General features: G+C 41.8%; 1 protein-coding gene across 1 annotated transcript in view; it reads left to right on the top strand.

The window, feature by feature from the left end:
* pkn2a (protein kinase N2a) overlaps positions 1–23,875 on the top strand; it is a 41,580-nt gene that overhangs the window by 8,726 nt on the left and 8,979 nt on the right. The window contains exons 2-16 of the mRNA XM_024009574.2: positions 11,363–11,663; positions 14,966–15,120; positions 16,467–16,596; positions 16,890–17,035; positions 17,471–17,684; positions 17,973–18,158; positions 18,591–18,700; positions 19,019–19,162; positions 19,373–19,448; positions 19,816–19,957; positions 20,111–20,249; positions 20,529–20,671; positions 21,187–21,262; positions 21,992–22,083; positions 23,117–23,293. Of these exons, the coding sequence (XP_023865342.1) occupies positions 11,363–11,663; positions 14,966–15,120; positions 16,467–16,596; positions 16,890–17,035; positions 17,471–17,684; positions 17,973–18,158; positions 18,591–18,700; positions 19,019–19,162; positions 19,373–19,448; positions 19,816–19,957; positions 20,111–20,249; positions 20,529–20,671; positions 21,187–21,262; positions 21,992–22,083; positions 23,117–23,293 (2,231 nt within the window). The remainder of the gene's footprint in view (positions 1–11,362; positions 11,664–14,965; positions 15,121–16,466; positions 16,597–16,889; positions 17,036–17,470; positions 17,685–17,972; positions 18,159–18,590; positions 18,701–19,018; positions 19,163–19,372; positions 19,449–19,815; positions 19,958–20,110; positions 20,250–20,528; positions 20,672–21,186; positions 21,263–21,991; positions 22,084–23,116; positions 23,294–23,875) is intronic.

Below are 23,875 nucleotides of genomic sequence, written 5' to 3'. Positions count from 1 at the left end.
TAAGAAAAAGGGAGGTCAGTACAGGTGCATCAAAGCTGGGACCGAGAGACTGAAAAACAGCTTTTATCTCAAGGCCATCAGACTGCTAAACAGCAATCACTAACTCAGAGAGGCTGCTGCCTACATTGAGACCCAATCACTGGCTAATTTAATAAATGGATCACTAGTCACTTGAAAACAATGTCACTTCAAAACAATGCTACTTAATGTTTACATATTCTTACATTACTCATACATAGTATTACTGTATTTTATACCATCTATTGCACCTTGCCTATGCCGCTCGGCCATCGCTCATCCATATATTATATGTACATATCTCATTCACCCCTTTTAGATTTGTGTGTATTAGGTAGTTGTTGGGGAATTGTTAGATATTACTGCACAAGCATTTCACTGCACTCGCATTAACATCTGTTAACTAATGTGTATGTGACCAATAAAATTGGATTTGATTTTGATTTGTCCAAGTCCATATTAGGGCAAGAAGAACTCAGATAAGCAAAGAGAAACGACACTCCATCATTACTGTAAGACATGAAGATCAGTCAATCCGGAAAAAGTTCAGTCAAGTGTCGTCGCAAAAACCATCAAGTGCTATGATGAAACAGGCTCTCACGAGGACCGCCACAGAAAGGAAGACCCAGAGTTACTTCTGCTGCAGAGGATAAGTTCATTAGAGTTAACTCACCTCAGATTGCAGCCCAAATAAATGCTTTACAGAGTTAAAAATAGACCCATCTCAACATCAACTGTTCAGAGGTGACTGTGTGAATCAGGCCGTCATGGTCGAATTGTTGCAAAGAAACGACATCCTAATGGACACCAATAATAAGAAGAGACTTGCTTGGCCCAAGTAACATTAGCAGTTGACATTCGACTGGTGGAAATCTGTCCTTTGGTCTGATGAGTTCAAATTAGACATTTTTGGTTCCAACCGCCGTGGTCTTTGTGAGACGCAGAGTAGGTGAATGGATGATCTCCGCATGTGTGGTTCCCACCGTGAAGCATTGGAGGAGGAGGTGTGGGGGTGTTTTGCTGGTGACACTGTCAGTGATTTATTTAGAATTCAAGTCACTCTTAACCAGCATGGCTACCACATCATTCTGCAGCGATACGCCATCCATCTGGTTTTAGCTTAGTGGGACAATCAATTTGTTTTTCAGTAGAACAATGACCCAACACACTCCAGGCTGTGTAAGGGCTATTTGACCAAGAAGAGAATGATGGAGTGCTGCATCAGATGACCTGCCTCCCACAATCACCCGACCTCAACCCAATTGAGATTTGGGATGAGTTGGACCGCAGAGTGAAGGAAAAAAGCAGCAACAAGTGCTCAGCATATGTGGAACTCCCTCAAGACTGTTGGAAAAAAACATTCCTCATGAAGCTGGATGAGAGAATGTCAAGAGTGTGTTAAAGCTATCATCAAGGCAAAGGGTGGTTACTTTGAAAAATAAACAAATCAAAATATATTTTATAACACCTTTTTGGTTACTACATGATTCCATATGTGTGTTATTTCATAGTTTTGATGTCTTCACTATTATTCTACAATATAGTAAAAAATAAAGAAAAACCCTTGAATGAGTAGGTGTGTCTAAACTTTTGACTGGTATTGTAATGATGTACAAGACACCTGTCAGATTTGCACCTGTCTGAGTTTGACTAATCCATTGTGGAGGTCGTAGGGATGGCATAGTCCATCACTCTCTAAGAATTCTTCTGAACTGTATATGGTCATATTACATTAAGGACAATGTGCAGCAACAAAATAAAAATAGTATTTTATAACAAATGCACTTTCTCCCGCATTGGTTAGTGGTCGCTGTCGACGGTTCTGAAACCAATCAGTGCGCTGTTGAATTGGCGCCTTTCCTAGACCATGTTATGTGCATAATAGCAAAGTTAACCAGCATGTGGAGTTGAGAACAATGCAGCAGAAATGAGATGAGAAACAGCCCTTGCCTTAATGTCTAAGAAAGTGAGGAGAGGAAACCCCAACTTAATTGTCTATAATCAGTAGAGCCTAACTGTTAAAAACGCCTGGCTTTATAAATCATCCATTATATCTACAGGAATAAGACAGATCCTGCTTCTGTTGCCTATTTGAGTGTTTGTTTAATACCCTACTGATTCTGTGGGTACCCACAAGTCTTTTTCAATCTTCAACATAGAAATGTACCACCCAAAAAATTTATTGAAACTTGTTACAAATGATCACTCATGATTCACTGAACAATATTTTGAAAGAGGAAGTAAAGTACCTAAGAATGGTTTCGTTTGTCTCCATCTCTACTAACCAAAAGCTAATTGTATGGATTTTTAACCCTATTAATAATGTAAAATTAACATCTCTTACAAAAGACTAATGTGAAGGCCAAATAAAGAGGAACTTCTTGATGCAATTAAAGCCTTTAAGGATGGGAAAACTCCAGGGCTGGATGGCATACCAGTGGAAGTATACAAAAGTTTTTTTATATACTCAGAGAACCATTATTAGCATGTTTTACACACTCCTATAAACGGTAGATCTTCGAACACGCAACAAACGTTCATTTCATTATTACTGAAACAGGATCCAAGTGGTGTGTGTAGTATAAAAGATCCAGTCCATTTAAAAATTGGAGCGTCTTACACTTCAGTTTGTGATGAGCAAAAATTCTAGCTAAATGTTTGGCGCATAGAATTAAAAGGTTTTGTCAGATATTATTCATCCTAATCAACAGGTTTTTTACATGGACGAACATGGAGATAAATATAAGACTGGAATACTGGGAAACAATCGAATACTATGAAATATCGGGGAAACCAAGTCTGGTTTCATAGCTGATTATGAAAAGGCTTTTGATAAAGTATGACTGGAGTATAAATAATATATATATATATATGCCTAGAATATTTCAATTTTGGAGAATCTCTTATAAAAATGGGTTAAGTTATGTATAGTAACCCTAGGGAAAATAGTAAATAATAATAGCTACATCTCAAAGATTTTAAACTGTCGAGAGTATAACAAGGTTGTTAGGTGGTACCACAGACCACTTCTCAGTTCCTATGCTTCCTGGTGATGTTTTGATCAATTTGAATGCTGCCGGTGCTTTCACTCTAGTTAGCATGAGACGGAGTCTACAACCCACACAAGTGGCTCAGGTAGTGCAGCTCATCCAGGATGGCACATACAATTGCGAGCTGTGCAAGAAGGTTTGCTGTGTCTGTCAGCGTAGTGTCCAGGCATGGAGGCGCTACCAGGAGCAGGCCAGTACATCAGGAAGGTGAAAGCACCGCCAGCATTCAAAGTGACCAAAACATCAGCCAGGAAGCAAGGAACTGAGAAGTGGTCTGTGGTCACCACCTGCAGAACCACTCCTATATTGGGGTGTGTCGCTAATTGCCTATTTTCCACCTTTTGTCTATTCCCATTGCACAACTGCATGTGAAATGTATTGTCAATCAGTGTTGCTTCCTAGTAGTGGACAGTTTGATTTCACAGAAGTGTGATTGACTGAGTTACCTTGTGTGTTTAAGTGTTCCCTTGATTTTTTGAGCAGTGTATTTATTTACCCCAAAAATATGGGGATTGGAAATGATGCAGACAATTACATTGTGGAAGCAAACAATCTATCCTCAATATTAAAGCTGATACACCCCCTGGGCGAAAAAATAAATGTAATCTTACTTTGTTAGAACGGCCTTTCTGTAAATATTTATTATTTATTTAGTGTACACTCCAAATTGTCCAATTTTATTTCAACAATTTTTTATTTATTTTATATCATTTATTCTATATTAACGCTCCTTTTTCTTGATCTCCTTCTCATATTGTTACTAATAATAATAAAAGTGAGCATTCATTCATTAGTAGTTTATATAGCAGCCTTGTATAACCACCATCCAGCTTGTAAGCCTAAGAGCGCTTCCTGTTTAGCCTTAATACCGTAACTTACATAGCTATTTTTCAAGACTTATATAGGCTACTGTTCAATCATATGAGTCATTCATGATTTGAAACGCAGTCAAGCATTTTAGTTTTAAAAGAAAGTGACCCTTAAATAATTAGCTTAAAGAATAAAAAACCGTTCCATTTCGGAAATGTCATTAATGAATGAATGTCACTGTTTTTAGTCTTGCTGTTATAAAGGCTTTAAATTTTTTTTAAATCAAAACGTTACCACTGGTATGCGTATAAGTTTATTTAGTGTTGTTTTACTGTTCCAAACGGTCAGAAAATGTATTTGCTAATCTAACAGCACCTGTTAGGCATACATATATGCACGCAGAGCTTGCTCCTTTTATTTTCTTCATATCCAGCATTATCACACAACTAGTCAATGTATTCCACCAAAATCCTGACTTCTTCTAATCCCTGCCGCATGAACCACACCACCAAGTCACAAACTATAAGTCCTCCCCCCCGCGTTTCGCTAGGTTTACGTTTCTGTCGCAGCTCCTACCTGCAATCCCAATTTTTCCCTAGTCTCGCGTCTACCTCTTAGTCTCCCGCTACTGTTTGCTGCTTACCTCTTGTTACAGAGAAAGATATTCTGCCTCCCACTTGTCCAGAAAGCTCCTGTTTTCTGCCTTTCTTTTCGCCATTTTTGGGAAGGGATAGCGCGCTGACAGTTGTAGCGTCTATGTTGCTATGACTACTGTCACAGAGGAGAGGGCGTTTCTGGGTCCTGTCCTGATTGGCGCGCGAAAACAACAGCAGAGCATTATGGGATTCGTAGTATTAGCGGTGAATGCGCTGTATAATACCGGCGGGCCAGCTCTAGTAGTAATTTGGTATTGTCTCGCGGGCCAAATATAATTACCCCGCGGGCCAAATATGGCCCGCGGGCCAGAGTTTGACACCCATGCTGTAAGACATGAAGATCAGTCAATCCGGAAAAAATTCAGTCGTGTCGTCGCAAAAACCATCAAGTGCTATGATGAAACAGGCTCTCACGAGGACCGCCACAGGAAAGGAACTTCTGCTGCAGAGGATAAGTTCATTAGAGTTAACTGCACCTCAGATTGCAGCCCAAATAAATGCTTTACAGAGTTAAAGTAATAGACCCATCTCAACATCAACTGTTCAGAGGAAACTGTGTGAATCAGGCCGTCATGGTCGAATTGTTGCAAAGAAACGACTCCTAATGGACACCAATAATAAGAAGAGACTTGCTTGGCCCAAGAAACATTAGCAGTTGACATTCGACTGGTGGAAATCTGTCCTTTGGTCTGAGTTCAAATTAGAAATTTTTGGTTCCAACCTCCGTGTCTTTGTGAGACGCAGAGTAGGTGAATGGATGATCTCCGCATGTGTGGTTCCCACCGTGAAGCATGGAGGAGGAGGTGTGGGGGTGTTTTGCTGGTGACACTGTCAGTGATTTATTTAGAATTCAAGGCACACTTAACCAGCATGGCTACCACATCATTCTGCAGCGATACGCCATCCCATCTGGTTTATGCTTAGTGGGACAATCATTTGTTTTTCAGTAGAACAATGACCCAACACACCTCCAGGCTGTGTAAGTGCTATTTGACCAAGAAGGAGAGTGATGGAGTGCTGCATCAGATGACMTGGCCTCCACAATCACCCGACCTCAACCCAATTGAGATTTGGGATGAGTTGGACCGCAGAGTGAAGGAAAAGCAGCCAACAAGTGCTCAGCATATGTGGGAACTCCCTCAAGACTGTTGGAAAAGCATTCCTCATGAAGCTGGATGAGAGAATGTCAAGAGTGTGTAAAGCTATCATCAAGGCAAAGGGTGGTTACTTTGAAAAATAAACAAATCAAAATATATTTTATAACACCTTTTTGGTTACTACATGATTCCATATGTGTTATTTCATAGTTTTGATGTCTTCACTATTATTCTACAATATAGTAAAAATAAAGAAAAACCCTTGAATGAGTAGGTGTGTCYAAACTTTTGACTGGTATTGTATATGTGTACAAGACACCTGTCAGATTTGCACCTGTCTGAGTTGACTAATSCATTGTGGAGGTCGTAGGGATGGCATAGTCCATCACTCTCTAAGAAGTTCTTCTGAACTTGTATATGGTCATATTACWTAAGGACAATGGTGCAACACTAATAAAAAATAGTATTTTATAACAAATGCACTTTCTCCCGCATTGGWTAGTGGTCGCTGTCGACGGTTCTGAAACCAATCARTGCGCTGTTGAATTGGCGCCTTTTCCTAGACCATGTTATGTGCATAATAGCAAAGTTAACCAGCATRTTGGAGTTGAGAACAATGCAGCAGAATGAGATGAGAAAACAGCCCTTKCCTTAATGTCTAAGAAAGGTGAGGAGAGAGGAAACCCCAACTTAATTGTCTATAATCAGTAGCCTAACTGTTAAAAACGCCTGGCTTTATAAATCATCCATGTATATCTACAGAAATAAGACAGATCCTGCTTCTGTTGCCTATTTGAGTGTTTGTTTAATACCCTACTGATTCTGTGTGTACCACACCTCACACAACGACATGTCAAGTAAACAATATGGGGAAAAATGCACAAGTCTTTTTCAATCTTCAACATAGAAATGCTACCCCAAAAATTTATTGAAACTTGTTACAAATGATCACTCATGATTCACTGAACAATATTTTGAAAGAGGAAGTAAAGTACCTTAAGAATGGTTTCGTTTGTCTCCATCTCTACTAACCAAAGCTAATTGTATGGATTTTTAACCCTATTAATAATGTAAAATTAACATCTGTACAAAAAGACTAATGTGAAGGCCAAATTAAAGAGGAACTTCTTGATGCAATTAAAGCCTTTAAGGATGGGAAAACTCCAGGGCTGGATGGCATACCAGTGGAAGTATACAAAAGTTTTTTTATATACTCAGAGAACCATTATTAGCATGTTTTTACCACTCCTATATAAACGGTAGATCTTCGAACACGCAACAAGGTCTGATTTCATTATTACTGAAACAGGATCCAAGTGGTGTGTGTGTATATAAAGATCCAGTCCATTTAAAAAATTGGAGGCGTCTTACACTTCAGTGTTGTGATGCAAAAATTCTAGCTAAATGTTTGGCGCATAGAATTAAAAAGGTTTTGTCAGATATTATTCATCCTAATCAGACAGGTTTTTTACATGGACGATACATTGGAGATAATATAAGACTGGAATTACTGGAAACAATCGAATACTATGAAATATCGGGGAAACCAGGTCTGGTTTTCATAGCTGATTATGAAAAGGCTTTTGATAAAGTATGACTGGAGTTTATATATATATATATATATATATGCCTAGAATATTTCAATTTTGGAGAATCTCTTATAAAATGGGTTAAAGTTATGTATAGTAACCCTAGGTGTAAAATAGTAAATAATAGCTACATCTCAAAGTTTTAAACTGTCGAGGAGTATAACAAGGTTGTAGGTGGTGACCACAGACCACTTCTCAGTTCCTATGCTTCCTGGTTGATGTTTTGATCAATTTGAATGCTGCCGGTGCTTTCACTCTAGTGGTAGCATGAGACGGAGTCTACAACCCACACAAGTGGCTCAGGTAGTGCAGCTCATCCAGGATGGCACATCAATGCGAGCTGTGGCAAGAAGGTTTGCTGTGTCTGTCAGCGTAGTGTCCAGAGCATGGAGGCGCTACCAGGAGACAGGCCAGTACATCAGGAGAGTGAAAGCACCGCCAGCATTCAAAAGTGACCAAAACATCAGCCAGGAAGCATAGGAACTGAGAAGTGGTCTGTGGTCACCACCTGCAGAACCACTCCTTTATTGGGGGTGTCTTGCTAATTGCCTATTTCCACCTTTTGTCTATTCCATTTGCACAACTGCATGTGAAATGTATTGTCAATCAGTGTTGCTTCCTAAGTGGACAGTTTGATTTCACAGAAGTGTGATTGACTGAGTTACCTTGTGTTGTTTAAGTGTTCCCTTKATTTTTTTGAGCAGTGTATTTATTTACCCCAAAAATATGGGGGATTGGAAATGATGCAGACAATTACATTGATGGAAGCAACAATCTATCCTCAATATTAAAGCTGATACACCCCCTGGGGAAAAAATAAATGTAATCTTTACTTTGTTAGAACGGCCTTTCTGGTAATATTTATTATTTATTTAGTGTTTACACTTCCAAATTGTCCAATTTTATTTCAACAATTTTTTATTTATTTTTTATATCTTATTATTATTATTAACGCTCCTTTTTCTTGATCTCCTTCATATTGTTACTAATAATAATAATAAGTGATGTCATTATCATTAGTAGTGTTAGTATAGCAGCCTTGTATAACCACCATCCAGCTGTAAGCCTAAGAGCGCTTCCTGTTTAGCCTTAATACCGTAACTTACATAGGCCTATTTTTCAAGACTTATATAGGCTACTGTATCAATCATATGAGTCATTCATGATTTGAAACGCAGTCAAGCATTTTAGTTTTAAAAGAAAGTGACCCTTAAATAATTAGCTTAAAGAATAAATAAACCGTTCCATTTCGGAAATTGCATTAATGAATGAATGTCACTGTTTTTAGTCTTTGCTGTTATAAAGGCTTTAAATTTTTTTTAAATCAAAACGTTACCACTGGTATGCGTATAATTTATTTAGTGTTGTTTACATTGTTCCAAACGGTCAGAAAAATGTTATTGTAATCTAACAGCACCTGTTAGGCATACATAATATGCACGCAGAGCTTGCTCCTTTTATTTTTCTTCATATCCAGTATTATCCACAACTAGTCAAATGTATTCCACAAATCTGACTTCCCCTTTACCTCATGAGCAACCAGTAAACATTTCCCCGTTTCGAGTTTATTTGTCACGTCCTCTGCATCCATTTTGCTGTTACGATGTTTGGCGTTTGTTATGACCATTTTATTGATGTGATTATGATATGCTATAGGTCAGGCCATATTGGTCACGTGCATGCGATGCATACATGTCACATAAAGAGAGCAAGGGTTGAGGGAATAGGGAATGTTTCCCCCCCCCAAAATTGGGATTTTGGTAACAGAGCTTTTCAGTCAGAAATTACTGTTGCAGCTTCAGCAACCCGTACAGCGTGATAACTGGTGGTCGCCGCAGCAACGCGTACAGCGTGATAACTGGTGGTCGCTGCAGCAACGCGTACAGCGTGATAACTGGTGGTCGCTGCAGCAACGCGTACAGCGTGATAACTGGTGGTCGCTGCAGCAGGGAGGAGAGAGAGGGACAACAGGTGTTTGTCAGTCACTCGCTGTCTTTTTTTTTTTTACACAGCGTTGCAAGTTTGAGCCCAGCACAATCAAATCAATTGCTGGTCGGACTCCCTCTAGTCATTTGTGTGTCTTAATTATTTAATCAAACAGTGTGCTTAAAGAATGAGACAAGCTAAGTTAATATAAACTCAGCAAAAAAAGAAACGTCCCTTTTTCAGAACCCTTTCTTTCAAAGATAATTTGTAAAAATCCAAATAACTTCACAGATCTTCATTGAAAAGGGTTTAAATACTGTTTCCCATGCTTGTTCAATGAACAATAAACAATTAATGAACATGCACCTGTGGAACAACGGTCATTAAGCCATGCGTTCCGCTAGCGGAACCCCTGACAACATTCCTCTGAAAAGGCAGCGTGGGAAATTCAAAAATATTTTTTAGAAAAATTTAACTTTGACACATTAACAAGTCCAATACAGCAAATGAAAGATAAACATCTTGTTAATCTACCCATCGTGTCCGATTTAAAAAATAAAATAAAATAAAAAAATTAATAAAAAAAAATGTTTTACAGCGAAAACACAACATATGACTGTTAGATCACCGCCAAGTCCAAAAAACACACAGCCATTTTCCCAGCCAAAGATAGGAGTCCCAAAGTAGAAACAGAGATATAAATAAATCGCTAACCTTTGATCTTCATCAGAGTACACTCATAGGACATCATGTTACCACCATGTATGTTCCATAATGTGCATATCTATATCCAAAATGTAGTTTATCTTGGCGCCATGTTCAGAAATGCCTCCAAAATATCCGGAGAAATTGCAGAGCGCAACATCTAATAACAGAATACTCATCATACACTTTGATGAAGATACTGTACATAGAATAAAAGATACCTGGTCTTAATGCAACCGCTGTGTCAGATTTCAAAAAAACTTTACGGAAAAAGCACACCATGCAATAATCTGAGACGCCGCTCCGATATAAACAACATTTTTCCGCCATGTTGGAGTCAACAGAAATACGAAATTACATCATAAATATTCCTTTACCTTTGATGATCTTCATCAGAATGCACTCCCAGGAATCCTAGTTCCACAATAAATTGTTGTTTTGTTCGATAATGTCCGGTATTTATGTCCAAGTAGCTACTTTTGCTAGCACGTTTAGTACACATGTCCAAACGCTCGCGCAGGTCCTGGCGAACTCGGACGAAAACTTAAAAAAGTTATATTACAGGTCGAATAAACTTGTCAAACTAAGTAGAGAATCAATCTTCAGGATGTTGTTATCATMAATATCCAATAACGTTCCAACCGGAGCATTCCTTTGTGTCTACAGAAGTAATGGAACGCAAGGCGATATCATGTGGAATGCGCATGACCAGGAACTGGCATTCTGCCAGACCACTGACTGAAACAGTTCCCATCCGGCCCCACATCACACTAGAAGCTTCATTCAACGTTCTACAGACTGTTGACATCTAGTGGAAGGCGTAGGAAGTGCAAACAGATTCATATCCTACAGTGTTTTCAATAGGCGATGAGTTGAAAATCGACCAGCCTCAGAATATCCACTTCCTGTTTGGAAGTTTGCCTGCCATATGAGTTCTGTTATACTCACAGACATCATTCAAACAGTTTTAGAAACTTCAGAGTGTTTTCTATCCAATAGTAATAATAATATGCATATATTAGCATCTGGGACATAGTAGGAGGCAGTTCACTCTGGGCACGCTATTCATCCAAAGTGAAAATGCTGCCCCCTATACTAAAAAGTGAATGCAGCTGGTGGCCACACCAGATACTGACTGTTACTTTTGATTTTGGCCCCCCCTTTGTTCAGGGACACATTATTCAATTTCTGTTAGTCATGTCTGTGGAACTTGTTCAGTTTTTCTGTTGAATCTTGTTATGTTCACACAAATATTTACATGTTAAGTTTGATAAAAAATAAACGCAGTTGACAGTGAGAGGACGTTTCTTTTTTTGCTGAGTTTAGTTGATTKGATTAAAACACATACCATGTGTCTATATACGGAAAAATACACGTTTTAACATTTCAACAAATCGATTGGTCGAAAGAACAGACGACTCTTGGTTGACCAAGATTTTATTTTAGTTGGGGACAGCCCTACATTTCCTTATGAATCCTAACCCCCACCTATTTTCTCTGTTGTCCTCCAGGGCGACGCCAGGGGCCAGCTGGTGTCGGAGCGGCTGGGCCTGGGCCACAACCTGGACCTGTCRGACACCATGGTGCAGCAGAAGTTGGACGAGATCAAGGAGCAGATCCGCCGCGAGATCCGCAAAGAACTGAAGATCAAGGAGGGTGCGGAGAACCTGCGCAAGGTCACCACGGACAAGAAGAGCCTGGCCTATGTGGACAACATGCTGAAGAAGTCTAACAAGAAGGTGGAGGAGCTCCACCAGGAGCTCCAGGAGCTCAACGCCCACATTGTGGTCAAGGACCCCGACGACCTACTAGGTATGGCTATTTTTCACGGGGAGTGGGAGTAAATAGGGTTACCAAACTCTTAAAACTTTCCACAGGTTTTTCAGAAATCCCTGGTTGGAGGATTCACTCGCTGCTTATTCCCTCCGGAATCCTTCAACAGGGATTTTTGAAAAACCTGGAAACTTCAGGGGRTGTAGCCTATGTGAAACCTTTCTTTTGATATGAGGTGTATGTACTGAATGCTTTCYCTCTGTTCTGTTTCACATAGGCTAAACGGAATTTAGTGCAGTACTATGCTCTCTTTAGGTGTGGTATTTCTTGGTACAAGGACACTCAATACATGATACAGCACATAATACACAAATAGGACCCACACACAATGAATGCCCTCTATTTTGGTGACTCATCTTCTAGGAGCTGACACTGGCATATTCCTTATTGTTTTACAATAGGGCTCCTTTTAGTTATTTTCGAGGCTGTTGGAACCTGCTACCATGAATTTGTGAACAACAATGGATTTTTAGCACGTTACTGTAAATGTTTCAGTGGATGTGCAGGGAATAGTTGATCTTATTAATAGTGGGTGGAGAGAGAAGGACTGGGTTTGTCTGTCTGCTGCTATGGCATTTCTTACTCCCTAGTTGTAGACATTGGAAATGRGGGCCGCCTTTCTGTATGTAATGGAAGTCATAAAGATTTTTAACGGGATCTTAAAGCACTTACAAATTTGTAACATATTGTACGAATTAGAGCATTTTTCAGGACAAAACATAGCATACAAAATGGATGACGTTGTTCATAATTGTGCACAATTTTCGGGGACCCATTTTGTTTCGTGAGAGCAACATTTAAAAACTACTGGCTGAAATTATACAAAACCTTTTTATAACGTATCTTTAAGTGGGAACAAATTTAGCCTGACTCATTGAACCCTTATCTGACGAGAAAGGTGTTTTGTTCAGGGATGCATTGCCAGTGTTATGTCGCGGAACTGGGAACTGACCTCAGGCCAAGTTTTAGAGCAACGGGGGGAGGGTTCTGTCCTCCACAACTGATGTCAGATCACCTTCCCCTTTTTTCACACCCAACAATATGACAAAACACTAAACAAGTCTTAGGTCAGTTCTTAAATGACGATGTAACTATGTGTTGCGTTCTACCCTGTCGGTGGCTGACCTGGGATCAGACGTTGGGCTGGTTTCCCTGTCAGCGCTCCAGGAGTGACATCACCCTGCTTGATATTCATTTACTTTTTTTGTTGTAATTTTAGCAGACGCTCTTATCCAGAGCGACTTACAATAGGGAGTGCATACATGTTGGTACTTTTTCGTACTGGTCCCCCGTGGGAAACAAACCCACAACCCTGCCGTTGTAAGCACCATGCTCTACCAGCTGAGCCACATGGGACCATATTCAATAGCTCAGCACTTGTCGGCTGGCCCAGCGTGAGCTCTGTGGAGGAGGGGGCCCTTGACTGGTCCTGACCCCGACCAAACCCCTCTCTTCTGGAGGGAAACCCTGGGTCACAGACACACACACACGGATAGACACACACGGATACATACGCACACACGCACACACTGATAATTGAATGTCAGTTAGGACTGCAATACAGTCCGCACACAGACAACATAGCTGAGTATCCAACGTTTATATTTGCATCTGCTTACACTCAGTCTGAGCTTGAACACATATTAAACATATTGTCGGAGGAATATACCCATAATCATTCTCGTTAGTGCTAATTTAGCAGACAACTTTATGACTCTGGTGCTGCCTAGCAACCTGACGTTCTCCTTCATATGCATTGCCAGGCTATTGGCTGATTAAATTAATTATTACACTCTGTTAGAATGAAATAGCGACCTCCTGAGGCGTCTCCAGAGACGCCAATGTTTAACAGGATGTGCTTCTCATGCTAAAGCGGTGTGTGTGATATTTGAATGCTAACTGTGGTTAGCGCTGTTGACTGGGTATAGGCCTAGAGCTATTAGCAGTAGGGATATGTTGGTCAGCTGTGGAGCCATTTCAGCACAGGAAGTTGGTGGCACCTTAATTGGGGAAGACGGGCTCGTGGTAATGGCTGGAGCGGAATATTGGACCTCTTATTTCTGTTCTAATTGAACTGTAAATTGAAATGAAATCTAACCCTCAAAATGAGTAYAGTTTACCTCAAACTGTCACCAAGATGACGGTAAGAGACAGTAGAAGTCAGTCAGGCAGGTTTTTGCCCACCTGTGTGTGAAGAAGCGAGCATTTGCTCAGCACTCGTCTCGGGGTGCAGTAGGGGTGCAGCGGTAAGGGGTTCTTCTGCCCAGGCATGAAAACCAGTGAGCTCATCCCTCAGCACCGCAGCTTGACTGAAATGATAGAGGACACTTTTGTTTTTGGAGGGAAGGGAGGAGAATATGTGAGGTGTGCACAGCACCAGACCCAACAGCCCCTGGGGCAGGACAAGAGCACAGAGTACCTGGGTGGCAAAACTGTAGCGAAGCGCTTTGCAATGGAAGATGAACTTGAGCGTTTCTTATTGGAAACCTTCAGGTAGTCCCTCCGTGTTTGTCCATTTTCTAATGTTTTGTTCCTAATGAACACAACCCCGGCTTTTAGCAACAAGGGCCTGTCAGTCATACCATATATTTGCATGTACAGTAACTTCACATCTTGTCTTGAGCAAGTTTGTGCTTGTTTTTCTCCAGAGACCGCTAAAGGGTTCCCCTAACTTCTGTGCTGTTTGGAACAGAAATCCCAACTCTTCAGGGAATTTTAGTAAAGAATCTAAGTGTACATACAATAATTCCCCGTCATCAGTAGTTTTCATACCAGCAGACAGGGATGGAAATTACTTTTCAGACCGGGCTGGTAGAAAATGTGCCAAACTAGCCCGCGGGATAGTGACATTTAGTATTTTGAAATATTGCATGGAACAGATATTCGACCTGGGCTAGTAAAGATTTCAGTCTGATTACCCGGCTGGCCAGTGTCCAAAATCCTTCAATTCCATCCCTGCCAACAGGCTTTCTGTTTTTACACAAATTGCTTTGTTGTAGATGGTAAACAACAACCTGGTGAATATGGCTGATTTGAACAAGATAAGAAATGCATTATTGCCAACTCTAAGACCTTCCATACAAGCCTTTGAATGTTGTAGCTAAGCATTTCGCTACACTCGCATTAACATCTGCTAACCATGTGTATGTGACAAATAAAATTTGATTTGATTTTGATTTGATTTAATGAACATGCAAACTTTATTGTTTTGTAAACGCTTTAATGGGTTTTAATATCCAAGCTTCATATCTTCCCTTCTGATCTTCTACCTTTGTTTCTAGAGTGCCCTTTGACCCCGGACACCCCAGCTAGCGAGGCAAGGATGTGCACCAGCAACAGCCGCTTGGCCGCCCTGAAGAAGCAGAACGACATTGAGCTGAAGGTCAAACAGGGGGCAGAGAACATGATCCAGATGTACTCAAACGGCTCTTCCAAGGTATGCCCACTGACCTCTGACCTCTTGCCCTTCACAAACAGTTATTTTCAGTTTGTGACCTCTGGGTCATGTTCATTAGGGCACTTAACTCTACAGAAAACGAAAATGAGMGTGTCCTATTGGTTAATTCCAGGTAGTCCCTCCTTGCAGTCTCTTGTCCACTTGATCCTTCTTGGAAATGAGCAGGTAGGGTTTTTCCAGTGCCACAGTATGATGCAACACATATCTGTATTTTGAAAGTTCTATATTTTGAAAACTTGATTGCTGACATGCAAAACATTTTTGKACTGTATCAACAGTGGACTAATGGAGCAAATACCAAATTATAGTTTAAGTGGTATTTTCTTTTTAAGAGACCACAAAATCCATTATTCAAAATGTTGAGCTCAGTTAGCACCATTATAAATATGGTGTATGGTAGGACTAACCTACAAGATAGTGTCCCTGGCAGTGACACCAGACATGGTATTAACAGAACTAGCTAGTACTCCCTGTGCAGAATCATGTTAAGTAATCCCAGCCGTATTAACAGAGCATTATCAGGCCGTATTTAGCTCTGCACTGGTTGCTAAGGTGTAGAATGCTGATGAATTCAGCTAAAATCATACAGCACTAATACAGTAGGGATATTAACGCTAAAGTGTGGAATGTTAGCAACCTCAGTGCTAACTACTAACCACAGCATTTTATGCAAGATGTGGCGTATTAGCTTCGTTCTATTTGCGAAGGTGCCCTTTGCTAAAATCAGCCRTAGCTGACTCTGAGCACTGTATAATATCAAGGTGTGGAATGTTGGCAACCCCTGGTCAGCGCTCCCCTGCTGGAGTGCCTGGAGAAAGTGGCACCATCCTGTGGGAAATGGCATGGTCTGATGATGTCAGCCAGGAAATGCCTGTCAGACTGGAAGCCTTTCCTGCCCTCTACGCCGGCACGGAATAGCATAGCGCGCTCCTCCACCAAAGGAATTCTGGGTGGAGTCGACTAGTTTACTCCACGGGCCAGTGTGTGCGTCAACTCGAGGGYCACCGATAACACAACAACACAATGACATTCTACTTTCGCCTGCGGTGAATAACTTTTTCCATGCGTTCATTGAAAACTTTTGCTCCACTTAAGGTCATGATTTGACGAGACCGTGTTCCGATTGGGTAACCCACGCACACACACATTCTGTCTGAAGTATGATGTGGAATTTGGGTCAGTTGTTTTGGGTTATTTTACTCATGAAGAAATGATGTTTAGATCAGATGTTGATCAATATCACACAGTCCAGTGAGTTACTTTCTGTTATAGACGTCTCTGTGTACCTGTTGGTGATGGTGTGAGTGTCTTTATTTTCTGCCCAGGACCGGAAATTGCTAGCGACTGCTCAACAGATGCTCCAGGACAGCAAGACAAAGATTGAGTTCATCAGGATGCAGATCCTCAAGGGCAGCCAGGCCAGCGAGTTGAGCTTCGATAACAACGACGTCATGGGTGAGACGAACACACCTGCCTGTGACTCATTCTGGCCTTGGCTTCCTGTCCTGTGTTATCCACTTTGACACATGGATACACAAGCACGGATACACAAGCACACACACACACACACACACACACACACACACACACACAGTGGATTCACTACATGGAATCACTGATCTAAAGATTACCTTCAATCCTAAATATTTATTCACTGTGTGATCCAGATGAGTGATTCTGCACCTCATGCTCAAACTGATCCCCTGAAATGCCCTGATAGTCTCTCTAACAAGGTCCTCTTCCTCCAGCCAAGCCCATCATCAGCCCGCTGGACCTGCGGGTAGAGGAGCTGTGTCACCACGCCAGGATAGAGTCAGCYGTGGCCGAGGGCGCCAAGAACGTAATGAAGCTCCTGGGCTCTGGCAAAGTCACGGAGAAGAGGGCACACTCAGAGGTACAGACCACAGCCATAGTTGAGTAGGAGTGCTGATTTAGGATCAGGTCCCTTAGTCTATATAATTATGATCTAAAAGGCTAAACTGATCCTAGGTCAGCACTCCTACCCTGGCCCCAAAAACAACTAGACAAAAAAAATATGTTTTCGAAAGCTATTCCTAAACCCTTAGTCCAAGTCACTGCTCAACAAATGTATGCCCAAAATGGGAGCAAACGCTTTCAAAATGTCTGGGCGTGCCTGTTGGACAAACTATACAAAATACCCTTTCTGTTTGTGAACTTGTTTTTCCTGGACCACATTCTGTAGAAACCAGTATGAGAGCAAACACATTTTGAAATTAAAAACAAACAAAATTGTACATTGAGTTTTCACCCATTTATTGCCAACTGAAGATGCCCCTGTTTTGACCCTTGACCTTGCTGTTCTCCCCAGGCCCAGGCCCGCTTCAACGAGTCCAGTCAAAAGCTGGACCTGCTCAAGTATTCCCTGGAGCAGAGGCTGAGTGAGCTGCCCAAGAACCACCCTCGCAGCAGCAACATCGTGGAGGAGCTGTCCCTCATGTCCTCRCCCGCCCTCAGCCCGCGSTCCAGCATCATCTCTAACCAGAACCAATACAGCACCGTGGCCAAGCCCGCCGCACTCACAGGTAAAAGGCCTTATATCCCACAGCAGTGGTCATCAGTTGCATGCGGTTAACCTCAATGTAGAGCTGAATCTTAACTTGAGATATGCGCCTGTTAATCTTGTCAATGGAAGATTTGTGCGAAAACTTGACTTACAAAGATCTCAAGTTCTAGCCTTTTATGTACTGGCATTTTGGGATTTTGCAAGTATGCAGTTACCAATATATCATGACAGTAGTGCTGTAGTACTGTGCTTAGCCAGGGCTCATAAAATCTATCACTTTATGATAAAAATCTCTCGTCTCCCACAGGCACGTTAGATGTCAGGCTGATGGGCTGCCAGGACCTGCTGGAGAACGTTCCGGGTCGTTCCAAAGTCGGTTCCGTGCTGCTGCCTGGCTGGAGCCCCAGCGAGACGCGCTCCTCCTTCATGAGCCGGGGGAATCGCAACCGAGGCGCCAGCGCACGGAACCTCTCCAAGAGTGAAGACCTCTCCAGTGAGTCTCCTAACACCAACAGTCTCTCCTACTTGCCCTCCATCAAACTTAATCCATTGATAGCTTTTTTGTCACCGTCAGAAAACCAGGAATTTACGATGTACAATATTTATACATAGTTGTCTGAAATAGCACCCTATTCCCTATATAGRGCCCATTTCAGACACCACCATATACACACTTTACAAAAGCACATTGGAGAAACCTGAAACCTGTCAAGTGACATTACCGCTGCCATCATCCCCTCCGCTTGAGAGCATGAGTTGTAGCAGAACTATAAATATACAGAAACCACAGCACTCTATATGTAATGTATCCTAAAGGAAGATCACCGTGTTCATTTAAATGTAATGTCATTTGAACAATACATGTATGAACTATAATATGTACATTTTTGGCAGGAAATGGTATTAAATCTTTGTTACTCTCCAGATGAAATCAGTGCTGTGCTGAAGCTGGACAATACAGTGGTGGGACAGACCAACTGGAGACCTGTCAGTAACCAGTCCTGGGATCAGAAGTTTACACTGGAGCTGGACAGGGTACCACACACAGACACACAGACACACAGACACACAGACACACAGACACAGAGAGAGACAGAGTTAACTTATAAGCATATTGCAAACCTCATTATCTGGCAGCCAGTTTAATTTTGGTATTTTCTACAACAGTATTTGTTATGAGGAGAAGACTAGTGGATTCCTCAGTTCACTAGACGCTAGTTAAATAATCTCCTCCTAGTAATGTACATTGTTTCAAATGAAATCACAATGCACCACGAAAATGTTACCCTATGAATACTTGACTTTGCTTGTGTGTTTGTGCGCTTGACCTTGTGTGCATTGTTTGACCTGCAGTCTCGTGAGCTGGAGATCTCGGTGTACTGGAGAGACTGGCGCTCGCTGTGTGCTGTCAAGTTCCTGCGACTGGAGGACTTCCTGGACAACCAGCGTCACGGCATGTGTCTCTACCTGGAACCTCAGGGAACCCTGTTTGCAGAGGTATCCCACATTGACACTACACCAGGGTTGTGTTCATTAACCTGGACCTGTCCAATAAGAAACGCTCATTTTAGTTTTTGGTGCTAGCGGTTTTAAATGTTTTCCGTGTTTGCCCTAATGAACACCACCCAGTTATCAATACCTTCCTATGATGAAGCCTGTTTGCTTGGTGTCCTGTATGTCTCCTCCAAACTATGGATTTTTGTTCAGGTCACATTTTTCACCCCTGTCATTGAGCGGCGACCCAAACTGCAGAGACAAAAAAAGATCTTCTCAAAGCAGCAAGGTAACTCGTCATTTTCTGAGAACACAAAAATAGGGCCCAAAGCAGAATAAAATTGACTTCATACTCAACAGGAGGTCCACAGAAAAAAACTGGTTTTAATGGAAAATATTAATTACATCTAAATTTGTCTGAGAAATCACATAGTTGCTTTGGTTTTCAGGACACTATTTGTCCTCTTTGGACGGCTTAATTCAGTCTCTTACACTAAATATCGGTAGTCAAATAATGGTGAGGTGATGATTTCCACGGTCACCCCCGGTCATAGGGTCTGTAGGGGTGTTGTGAGGACTAGTGTTCCCCGTCTGGCTTTGTGACCGCTGTTAAGGAGGTTAGTGGTGTCACTGACCTATCCTGTGTCCCTCCTCAGGGAAGACGTTCCTGCGTGCTCCTCAGATGAACATCAACATTGCCACCTGGGGCCGCCTGGTCAGAAGGGCCTTACCCACAGTCAGCCCACAGGTGGCTGAGACCGGGACCAGCAGTCTGCCAGGATCTCCAACACCCACCAGGTGTGTGTGTGTGTATATATATATATATATATATAACAGGCATAAATTCACACTGGTGTTTGTATGCACACTGTCACAAATGCCAGAGACTTTCGTAACATCTTCACACAGTCTGTAGACTCTCTCATTAAGATGTGGCACCTTTCCTTCCAGTCCCATCAGTGAACCGTTGGTGACCAAGCTGGACTTTGACAAAGAGCCCACCCTGGGACCCAAGCACTACCCTGTACCCGCTGGAATCAGAGAACCACTGGCACAGGACAACAAACTGCCCGACAAGGAGGAAGTACAGGTACGGATATGGGGTTACCATTGAGATGCCTGATAGAGGAAGTAGTGCACATGTGGTCATATATGATAATGGTTATGATAGTGGGAATGGTCATCCCAGTTCAAAAACATTAAACAACGGAAACCTGGGTCTTGCTCAATGAAAACGTTTTGAAGCTGGGCTGTACTGCCTGAATCCGAACATTCACTTTTTCCGTTGCAAAACATTTTGTTACAGTGTGCCACACTGAACATAACCACGCTGCCCCATCCTCCTAAAAAGTGTGTTATGCTGTTGCAGGACGCCCTGGCATCGTTTGATTTCCTGAACAAGAGGAACAGCATAGCTGTGAAGTCGTCAGACCTAGACAGACTAGACAAGGTTGCAGAGCAGGAGATCCAGCCTCCAGGCCTGGAGCTCACAGCCATACAGAAGGAGATAAGGTAGRGCTCACTGGCGACTACATTGCAGTTGAACTGCGCAGAATCACTGATTTACAGATCCTAAATAATTACTCATTATGTAATCAAGAGCAGCGATTCTTTGACTCTCAAATAGGGTGAATATCTGTCACTCAAATATTGTTTTAACTGTTTGAGGACATTTTTGGAAGAAACTGATGCATTCATGATGTACTTTTAATAGGTGTTTGTTTTTGTTTGATTGGTTATAATTTATTGGGGGCAGTGTATTGTTCCCAACTTCCATAAGGAAGTGCATGTTTTTACCTCTTAATTGATTGGTTTTATTTTCTTATTGAAAGCAATAAAATGTTTTACATTTTAGTCATTTAGCAGATGCTCTTATCCAGAGCGACTTACAGTAGTGGTCCTCTGTGGGAATCAAACCCACAACCCTGGTGTTGCAAGCACCTTGCTCTACCAACTGAGCCACACAGGACACCATTAGTTTGTCTGTATTTTTCTATTGAATATATGATATCTACCTCCATTTCCAGGGAAGAAGAACAATTTCAGTTTAGTCTCAGAGACTTTAAATGTGTTGCAGTCCTTGGTCGTGGTCATTTCGGAAAGGTACGTGGCACACACCCAACCCATTTCTCGATCCCAGGGCTCTCCAACCCTGTTCCTGGCAAGTTACCCTTCTGTAGGTTTTCGCTCCAACCCTGTTCCAGGAGATCTACCCTTCTGTAGGTTTTCACTCCAACCCCCGTTGTAACTTCTGATTCATCTTATCAACCAGCTTATTATTAGAATCAGGTGTGTAAGATTAGGGTTGGAGTGAAAACCTACAGGAGGGTAGCGCTCCTGGAACAGGGTTGGAGTGAACCTACAGGAGGGTAGCTCTCCAGGAACAGGGTTGGAGAGCCCTGCTCTTCTCTCTTTCTCAGCCCTTCTAGAGTAGTCTCACTTTTTTCCCCATCCCTAGCAAACACAGCTGATTTTAAACTAATTGCGTTCTAAACTGAAGATCATGATTAGTTGATTATTGGAGTCATTCAAAACCTGGAGGACTGGAGTTACCCGTCCCTGTTCTAGAGGTCAGGACCCTCCCTAGGTGCATGTTTTGTTTTCCCTTAGCACTACACAGCTGATTTAAAATAACCAACTCATCATCAATCTTTGATTAGTTTAATCAGCTGTGTAGTGCAAAAACAAAAACGTGCACTCGGGGGGGTGCGGTGGCATGTGCACACGCCCAGGACTGAGTTTGGGAAACCTTGCTCAAGAGAAATGTGCTCTTACTGAAAATCTCAACCCAGCCTTCCTAAAATGCCTTCTCTCTTCCCTCATTCCACACAGGTATTGTTGGCCGAGTATAAAAGCACAGGAGAGATGTTTGCCATCAAAGCCCTGAAGAAAGGAGACATTGTGGCTCGTGACGAGGTGGACAGGTAAGGGGCTCAACCAAGGGGCTCAACCTGTGCACTTCAACCAAGTAGGCCAGATACTGATGTCTTTTGAATTGTTTGTTTGATGAGCTGAACAGTATACCTTTGTTTAGCCGTGTAATTCAGTTCAGAGTTGACTACGAGCAAAAAGAAAGTCCATTGATATGGGCGCAATATGTAGCTTTGTACGCAAACTGACCAAATTCACAAAGAAAGGTGAGCTATAGACTTTTCATTCTCATGGAAAGCAAGCCTGGTAAGCGGTAGGTCCGTTTTCTGTCCTTTTAGTTTCATATTTTTTGCGTCTTTTTACTTTCGGTTTTGTACACCAGATATTTTTGGTTATTGAAGACATTTCACAGGGGTTTAGGTGGTACAATGATTCTCTAAAACAGGTCTCTCCAGCCCTGTACCCAGGGTGCTACCATCCTGTAGGTTTTCAATCCAGCCCTGTACCCAGAGAGCTACCCTCCTGTAGGTTTTCAATCCAGCCCTGTACCCAGAGAGCTACCCTCCTGTAGGTTTTCAATCCAGCCCTGTACCCAGAGAGCTACCCTCCTGTAGTTATTCAATCCAGCCCTGTACCCAGAGAGCTACCCTCCTGTAGTTTTTCAATCCATTGATTGAAAACCTACAGGACGGTAGCTCTCCAGGAACAGGTTTGGATTGAAAACCTACAGGACGGTAGTTCTCCAGGAACAGGGTTGGATTGAACCTACAGGATGGTAGCTCTCCAGCAACAGGGTTTTAGAGCCCTGCTCTACACTTGCTCTACACATTGGTTGTTTTGTCAAATAAACTGAAATTAGGTGAATATGTTCGTTTTTTTGCAACCAGACACTGGCAGAGCGATTTCTACATATTAATCCTTTAACAGTTGATGCTGGAAAAGATATTAGCTCAGCTCAGACAAGTTTGGTCTGATTTCCTTTCATTTCAGGAATTGATTTACACATGGATTTTAAGTAGCATTAAATAGATTTTCTTGCCCAGGCATCAGTGGCTTACATCTTTGTCTCTCGGTCTCCCCCCCCAGTCTGATGTGTGAGAAGCGTATTTTTGAGACGGTGAACAGCGTGCGCCACCCGTTCCTGGTCAACCTCTTTGCCTGCTTCCAAACGCAGGAGCACGTGTGCTTCGTCATGGAGTACGCTGCCGGAGGAGACCTGATGATGCACATCCACTCTGACGTCTTCTCCGAGCCCAGGGCCATGTGAGTGACACCATTTATTTTTTATTTTTACATGCTTTAAAGCTGAAATCAATAACAAAGCCTCTCCCGCCCCTGTTTTGCTAAAAAAGCTATGTGAAATGTAATCACTCTCAAATTCATAGACCTATGCAAGGACTGACCATCCATTATATAAAAATTATAGTTTTAACCATGTTGAGGTTTTATAATGTTTGTTTTACATTTACTTTCTTTACAAACTTTGGAGTAAAACAGTCTTATATTTTGGGTTCTGATGGGGTATTACAGTTTAACTAAGTTCGAGGCATTTATATGTTATATTCTTCCAGAATCAATCAGTACATATCATTAAATTATAAGTCCAAAAATGGATGTAGCAACTGCAGATTTCCCCTTTTTGTAAAAGCTAAAATCCTTAATAATGAAACTGCCACGTCTGTTTGTGATATTACAACAACAGAAGTTACTGCAAACCACAGTTGTTTTTCCCCCCTCTGACATCATTGCACATGTGATAGAACAGCAGCATATGTACTGCCATTTTTCTTTTACTGCRACGCTCCCCAGCTCTGCTTTGTCAACAAAACAAAAACCTTAATGGCC

This window comes from Salvelinus sp. IW2-2015, linkage group LG19, assembly GCF_002910315.2.
Source record: "Salvelinus sp. IW2-2015 linkage group LG19, ASM291031v2, whole genome shotgun sequence".
Taxonomy (NCBI): Eukaryota; Metazoa; Chordata; class Actinopteri; order Salmoniformes; family Salmonidae; genus Salvelinus; species Salvelinus sp. IW2-2015.
The sequence above is the reverse complement of the archived record's forward strand: the minus strand, read 5'-3'. Positions and strand labels throughout refer to the sequence as shown.